The sequence below is a fragment of the Carlito syrichta genome, unplaced genomic scaffold (genome assembly GCF_000164805.1).
Source record: "Carlito syrichta isolate Samal-C Ts95f unplaced genomic scaffold, Tarsius_syrichta-2.0.1 Scaffold307184, whole genome shotgun sequence".
In the NCBI taxonomy this organism is placed as follows: Eukaryota; Metazoa; Chordata; class Mammalia; order Primates; family Tarsiidae; genus Carlito; species Carlito syrichta.
This window is the reverse complement of record NW_007251280.1, coordinates 512,072-520,054: the sequence shown is the minus strand read 5'-3', so window position 1 is coordinate 520,054 and position 7,983 is coordinate 512,072. Positions and strand designations below refer to the sequence as shown.

The 7,983-nt window shown below is 36.8% G+C and overlaps 1 protein-coding gene across 4 annotated transcripts in view; it reads left to right on the top strand.

Moving 5' to 3' along the window:
- LOC103266436 (UDP-glucuronosyltransferase 2B4-like) overlaps window positions 1–4,211 on the top strand; it is a 17,814-nt gene extending 13,603 nt beyond the window's left edge. For 3 of the 4 annotated variants that reach the window (XM_008064051.2, XM_008064050.2, XM_008064049.2), the window contains one exon: window positions 3,873–4,211. In XM_008064051.2, coding sequence (XP_008062242.1) covers window positions 3,873–4,152 — 280 coding nt within the window. In that variant the 3' untranslated portion in view covers window positions 4,153–4,211. The remainder of the gene's footprint in view (window positions 1–3,872) is intronic. The other variant, XM_008064052.1, reaches the window with a different exon arrangement.
- The last annotated feature ends 3,772 nt before the right edge of the window (window positions 4,212–7,983 follow it).

The window sequence follows — 7,983 nt, the reverse complement described above, 5'->3', positions numbered from 1 at the left end:
TCCCCCCACTCTCACTCTCACTTTCTCACTCTCATTCTCACTCTCCCTCTTCCTCTCTATAAGCCCTTTGAGCTTTGTAATTACTGGTACTTTTTAATATGATATATTTTGACTTTTTGTTTCAAAATGTAATATTCCTTTGAGTATTTCTTGTGGAGCTGGTCTAGTGGTGATTATTTCCCAAAGTGCTCATTTTTCTGAGACAGACTATTTTTTCTTTATTACTAAAACTTAGTTTTGAAGGATTAAAAACATCCTTGGATGACTGTTATTCTCTTTGAGAAGATTGAAGATATGACTTTAATCCCTTCTGACTTGTAGGGTTTCTGTTGTAAAGGTTACTGTTAGTCTGACAGGTTGACTTCATAAATTATTAAAGCTTTGACTCACTTTTTCTAGAATTCCTTCCTTCACATTAACTTTGTACAACCTGATGATTACTTGAGGATGTTCTCTTTGCAATGTACCTTTCAGAGTTTCCTTGGGCTTCTTAAGTGTGAATGAATTTGTGTGTATGTGTTTTCTTCTATTATTTTGTTTTGTTTTGTTTTTCCCCTTAGGGATGTGTCTTTAATGTGTATACATTATGTTCCTCTAGCTTTGGCTCATGGTGGTATAGGTTAAGAATGTATCTCATGGTTATAGAGAACATTTGTGTGTTGGCTTTCTATCATGTTGTTTGCAGTAGCAAGTTAGGAATGTGTGTGTATGTTCACTGGCTCTTGTGGGTTTACAATGACAATTAATAAAGGTCATCTTGTTCCCCAGTGCCATGGTATGCTCTTTGTGTAATGCCAGTACTTTCCTCTGGGTTGAACCTTTAAGTCTTCAGGCCACGAAAAGGCATTTGTAGATGAGAGCAGTTGTTTGCATGAAGTGCCCTTATAAAGTGCTAAAGCCTTGGCCCTGATGAAGGCAGTTGGGGAAGTTCCCAGTGAGATTCAATGAGATCTTTGTTAATTTTTTGTCTCATGGGATGCTCCCTTTTTGTGGTGCACTCCCCCTTTCCTGAATAGTTCTTGAGGGCCCATCCACTATGAGTTCTGCTACTCTTCTGTGTCTACCTGCACTATGAGGTTGTCACAAATAGGCTGGTGCAGGGAAGTGCCTGCAAGGGATCCAATGATGTGAAGGTACAAAGGTTGCATTCTAAGGATAGTTGGTCACTGACATCTCTTGAGGACCTTCTTAAGAAGTTTTCTGATGCCTCAGTCTATGGACTAGTCTGAGAGATCTGCAGTGACATAAGCTTTCTTCTTATCTCCCATGGAAAGAGAGGGTAGCAATGTTAGGTAGAACTGAGACAAGCCAACCAGTATTCTAGGTTCCCAGTGGCATGTGCATGCTCCAGTTCTAATTGGATTGACAAGGGAATTACATAGCCTTCATAGAGTTTCCTTGATTGTACACAGATATAGTGTTGTGGCTATCTCAGTTACCACCTGTGACAGTGCTATACTGGCCACAGGCACTGGCTCAGGACCTCCTAGGTGTCTAAGGCGACTTGGGTAGTGATGCTAGTTAAGGTCTGGGAGAAGGCCTTCCCAAGGGTGGTATTATTATCTCAGATGTTGTTATGGGCTTTGTCAGTTGCCCTCCAGCATTTGTAACAAATAATAGCATCTTTATGATAAGACTTTTTGTTCCTTTCTGCCCTGAAAGTTGGCCATAGATTATAGGCGACAAGGGTCAAGTTCTCGGGTGATGGTTCAACTGGAGTCATTCAGAGTTTGTATGAGTGCACAACTCCTTGTAGGTTCTGGCAGTGTGCAGCTGAGCAGAATCTGGTTCCTTTCTCATATAGGACTGAAGTTTCATGAGGCTCAAGTGAACCTCCAAGTCTGTGGCAGAAGTGCCAGCTCACACTTACCATTTGCCCACGTCCAAAGGATGCTTTCTATTTCTAACTTTTTCAACAAAAATCAGAGCCAACAAGAAAATTCAACTATGTGTGTACCTTTATCTTACCAATTTATCTTTCACATATATACCCAACAAAAATGTATTCATAGGTAAACCTAATGATATATGTAAAAATGTTTTTACCAGAATTATTACTAGTGCCCAAAACTATTAACAACCCAAATGTTCATTAATTATAAAAAGAAGAGATAATCTGTGGTATTTATCAGTCAGTTACTACATAGCAATAATTTTCACCAATACTTTCTACACAAAAGACAGACACAAGTAAAGGACAAACTATATGATTTAATTACATAAAGAAAATTGGGCAACCCCCTTGGGTCCCCTCCCACTGTGGGAGTTTTTCTGTCCTCTCAATAAATCCTGCTTTCTCAAAGTTAAAAAAAAAAAAGAGACAAAAAATTAATCTAAGGTGTTGGAAGTCAGGAAAATACTTGATTTGAAGATGAGAGTACTGAATGAAATGGTCTACAAAATGGGTGTACTAGTAGACAAATGATGAGATCGTATATTAAAATCTGAGTAATAGATTCATTAGTGACTTCATAAGAATTTCTAAGTTTATTTTAAAATTTTGAGCTTACTTAGTATATGTGTATTTATTTTATGTATTTCAAACTTAAAATTTTATTTTAGAACATATTTTACAATTTCAGGACTTAAATAGCAAATTAAGCACAAAGCAACAGAGGAAATTCTAGAAATGCTACCGTAGTGTGCCAGGAAAATCCTTTCTCAAAGATAGCATTTAAGGGAAGTCTCAAAACAGATAAAAAGAAAGACTCAGGTCATTGCAAGGAAGAATGAAGAGAAAAACAAAAAGTATAAAGGTCATTGCAAGGAAGAAGGCAAGAGAAACAAAAAGTATAAAGATGCTAAGGTAAAAACACCTTTGGTAGCTTAAAGAAGAATAAAAGGTCAATGTCTCTAAAACAGAGTGTGCACGGGTGTTAGAAGTAGCAAGAACATGGAACCAACCGTGCTGCCTATCAAAAGGGGACTGGTTAAAAAAATGTGGTACATATGCACAATGAAATATTATGCAGCCATAAAGAAGAACAAAATCATGAACCCTGCAGCAACCTGGATGGACTTAGAGTCTATAATACTGAGTGATCGTTCACAGAAACAAAGAACTGAGTATCACATGTTCTCACTCATAAGTAGACTTTGAAAAACTGTCATAATACTATAAGAAAATGACTGACAGTAGCGGGAAACTGCGGGAGTTGTGGGGGTGGCAGGGAGGTGGGATTGGCAGTAGTGGAAAAATGCCTGGGGAAGGGGGGGCACACTTCATCAGCAAGGGTACCTGCATAATGAATATCTGCATACCTAAACCTGAATTGTACCCCACAATTTTAAAATAAAAAATTTAAAGGTGAAAAAAAAAAAGAAGTTGCCAGTGTCTGACCATGTAGACCAAAAAAGACTTTGATTTTATTCTTAATGAGATGATAAATCCAATGATAATCTTAATCAGGGGGATGTCATAATCGGACATTAGTTTTAAATGTTATTTTGGTTAGTGAGTGGAAAATAGACAAAAGAAGACATAAGAGTAGAGTAAAAGCAGAGAGACTGGTTAAGAGGCATTTCACCCATCGTTACATAATTCCTTAAAAAAAGTCAGGATGATTATTCCCAAATAGCATGTCCACTATCTCACTTATTATAGCACATAATATTACCTCTGCCAGAAAGATATTAATTTCTCACCTGGCTGTCCATTTTTACTTTTAAAAATATTTGCTCATTAAAAAATTCTAGTTTAAAAGTCAAACTTTCTATAATTACCCATATTGATATATTTGAATTCTATGCCAATTCTGTGACATTTACTTTGACTCATTTGTGTGACATTTTTCAAAACCTTTTTAGACTTGATGTGCTCAGACAATAACTTATTTTCAATTTCTTAATTTTTATGGTTATATGTATTTCAGATATAAAGAGAATGCTATGAAATTATCAAGAATTCATCAAGATCAGCCAATAAAGCCCCTGGATCGAGCACTGTTCTGGATTGAGTTTGTGATGCGCCACAGAGGAGCCAAACATCTTCGGGCTGCAGCCCATGACCTCACGTGGTTCCAGTACCACTCTTTGGATGTAATTGGGTTCCTGTTGGCCTGTGTGGTCACTGTGATATTCATCATCACAAAATGTTGCCTGTTTTGTTTCCAGAAGTTTACTAAACCAGGAAAGAAGGGGAAAAGAGATTAGTTGCATCAAAGGCCTGAAACTGGGATTCCTGATAGATGAGACTCCTTCAGTTTATTCCAGCAAGAGGAGTATATACATTTCTTCTGTGACGAAACATCTTTTCACAATTCATTGTTATGTTTTAGTGTGTTTATTACAGATTTAGTAAATATGAAAGTTATAAAAATTCAATGTCAAAGATTTAAAATTTAGGAAATATAAAAATAATAAAAAGCTATATGGTTTATATTGAAATTTATTATTCAAATTCACAAATAATACAAAAAAATTAGTGACTTTATGCTTCTTACTTTATCAGAAACATAAATTATTATGGACACTCACAATATCAATACTGCTTTGCAAATATTTAGGACACTTTTACTTTATTTTGAACAGATTTTTCCTATTTAAATGTTGCCAGAGAAGTTTAGACAATTCAGTGGTGAAAAATCCTCACTCTCCTTTTGATATTGTGAGACCAGTAGTGCTGCTTAGATTATATTTTACATTCAGGCTCAGTGTCACTTTATTCCCCCAAAAAAGACATGGCATGGTATTTCCCTTCTTTCAGTTGAAGTCATTTTCCAGGTGAATTATATTGGAATTAGAAAACCAGGAGTCCTATTTGTTTCCTATTGTAAAACTGAACTACTTGGGAGGTGTTTGGTTTCAATAACTTGCTCTGTGTGTGTACGTGTGTGTGTGTGTGTGTGTGTCTATGTGTGTGTGTGTGTGTGTGTGTGTGTGTGTGTGTGTGTGTGTGTGTGTGTTTTATGGCCCTTTAAAAGCATTGCCCTGGTTGCTTTCACTTGCATTTTCAATCTTTGAAAATAAATGTAAGGTCAATTTCAATTTGTGATCGTGTAGAACTTTCACTCTAAGGCAATTTATTCAATTTGCATTCTATCAAAATATACTTACATATTTCTACTTCTTTTAAAGCAAAACAAAACATCATTTAGATTTCTTACTGACATGTTGTGAAATCATTTTGTTGAAGACACCTTGAAATAATGATTGTTAATCTACATAGTCATACTGTAGATGAGTCTAAATTTCTTCTCTTCCTTCAGAGGCCTGTGTCCTCCCCTCCCATAATCCTCATATGGAAACGTTAAAGTCTTTAACATGTTCAAAAGAGTAAATTGTTATTTTTTATTTTAGACTTAGGTACACTGTTACAAAACAAAATCAATAATAAATGCAAATAATATAAAAATTGCATCATTTTCATAAAATGTAATAATTTTTTTATTAAAAATGCTTAAATCAAGCTGCAAGAATGCTCAAAGTCCTTTTGAAAAACACATCAGGGAAGAGCTTTTTTTATTTATTTGAGTTGGAGTCTCACTCTGTCGCCCAGACTGGAGTGCCGTGGCCACTCCCAGCCACTGCAGCCTCGACCTGCTGGGCTCAGGTGATCCTTCCACCTCAGCCTTCCAAGTAGCTGAAACTACAGGCACGTGCTACCACATCTGGCTAACTTTTTGATTTATTGTAGAGATGAGGTCTCTCCAAGTTGCCCAGGTGGGTCTTGAACACGTGGGCTCAGGCAATCCACTCACAGGAAAGAGCTTTATAGTCAAAGTGGTCTATGTTGACAAAAACCTAGGTGTCTTCAACAGTGAAAAGAACATAATCCAACTTTCACAATAACTATTCTCTCACATGTATGTTGGGAGCCAGCCATGGAGGCCTGCCTGCTGACAAAGTTCAGGGGACTAAAGACCCTGGGTCGCAAAGCAAACCTGGGCAGCTGAGACCCTTGCTTCCTTTACTTTTGTTATTTGTGCAGCCAATAAGTTTTGTACAGTCCAAGGATGGAAAGTAAAATTCCACTCACGCTTGCAAAAAGGCAAGAGGGGAATTCATGAAGAAATTACCTTCCCTTCATTTTAATTCCTCCCTAGGTTTCCACATCCCCAGCCTCCTGGTATCAGATCACGCAATCACTTGAGTAAACACTGTAGTTGGGAAAATTGTAAAAAATCAGAAAGTACTCAATTTAATGTTTGTCAGGGAACTCACTGACCTTGCCAGGAAATTATCAATAGAGATTTTAAATATCATGTGCGGGTAGATAATTACTGATTGGTGACTAATTGGAGAAATTTGAGAAGCTACAGTTTGTATTTAATGCAAAAATTATATTTACTTAATTTCTTAATTTCTACATGCAGTATATTATGGTTAAAAAATTAACAATCGCATAAATATTAGAGCGCCCTTGCCTTTACTCCCCTTTGTTAAGGAGGCTTGTAATTCTGGTTATGGATTGTGACTAAGGTGACTTGAGCCCGAGAGGCCTTTTGTTTTACAAACATTGAAGCTCATTTTCCCTAACAGGAGATAATTGATGCAGATTGTAAATACCAGGTGTAACATTGTGGAAAAGTAGTCAGGCCAACTTGTGGCTAAGAAACCTCAAGAATATTGCTTTACCCCGGTTAATTGCAAATTGCTGTGTGAAGGTCACAGGTGTGACTTGCTAATCTATGTGACAATTATAGTGCTTAGAACTTAGTAGTGATTTATAATGTAATGGTTATAGAAATAAGTAAGTTTTGTATGGACATTAAGAAATGATAATCATTAGAAAATGTTAGACGTTTATAAAATTTATAGTTAATGTTTAGGATGATAATCTTTTAAGATCAAAACAGGATGAACAAAGATACATTGCCTGTCTGGTCCATTAAATTGAAACTAATTGACTTGAAAACGAAAAATATGTTTTTGTCTCAAGCCAAAATCTAGGGTATGAAAGGAGTTGAAAAAGACAATAATCAACATTTGTCCTGCTTGCAGCAGAGTCAGTGTCCAAGTTTTTTCTCCTGTGCCAATGTCGTCCCTCCTTCAGGAAACCCTGACCCACTGGAGCTGGACTCCGGCACATATATGTATAATTTATTCTAAAAATAAATTAAAACTTTGATGCTTAGAGAACTACAGGAAGCATTTACAGCAAAATTTTTATATAATTTATCTAGCTAATTTGCACGTTTTTAAGAAAACTAGAATAAGTGTAGTGTCTTAGTAGATAATATTGTTAAATCACCCATATGAGCCTGAATTAATTTTCATCAATCCTATCCTACAAGACTTGTAATAGACAAAAGATTATTTTTTAATGTATGGCAAGAACTACTCCATATCATGAACCAAGATACAAACAGACCAGTATGAAAATAGATGAAGAATATAAAGAGACAATACACAGAAGTGAAAAGTGGTCAATCACATTTAAAATATGGCAAAAGTTACTGTACTAAAGAATTCTCATTAAGTCAATAAATTATTTTTCCACAGAACATTGGTCTGAGAAAGAGTCTGAGAAACTGTTTTACAGGGAGTATAATGTAGAATAACACTTTTTTTAAAAAAAAAAAAAAAAGGAAACACTCTATTTGATCTTGCAAATCTACAACTAGTTTTCTGTCAAGTAGATATCCTCACACCTGAAAATATGTACAACCAGAATGTTCCTTCCATTACATAAAAGGTTATCTGTCAATGATCTTACATACTTCCAACAAAAAGATATGCAGTAATTACAAAGAACAAGTAAGCCGGGCCCGGTGGCTCAGCCTGTAATCCCGCGCCTTTGGGAGGCTGAGGTGAGTGAATTGCCTGAGCCCGCGGGTTCGAGACCCGCCTGGGCAATGAGACCTCATCTCTACAATAAATCAAAAAATCAGCCGGGTGTGGTGGCGCATGCCTGTAATTCCAGCTACTCGGAAGGCTGAGGCGGAAGGATCGCTGGAGCCCAGCAGGCCGAGGCTGCGGTGGCCGGGAGCGGCCACTGCACTCCAGTCTGGACGACAGAGTGAGACTCCAACTCAAAAAAAA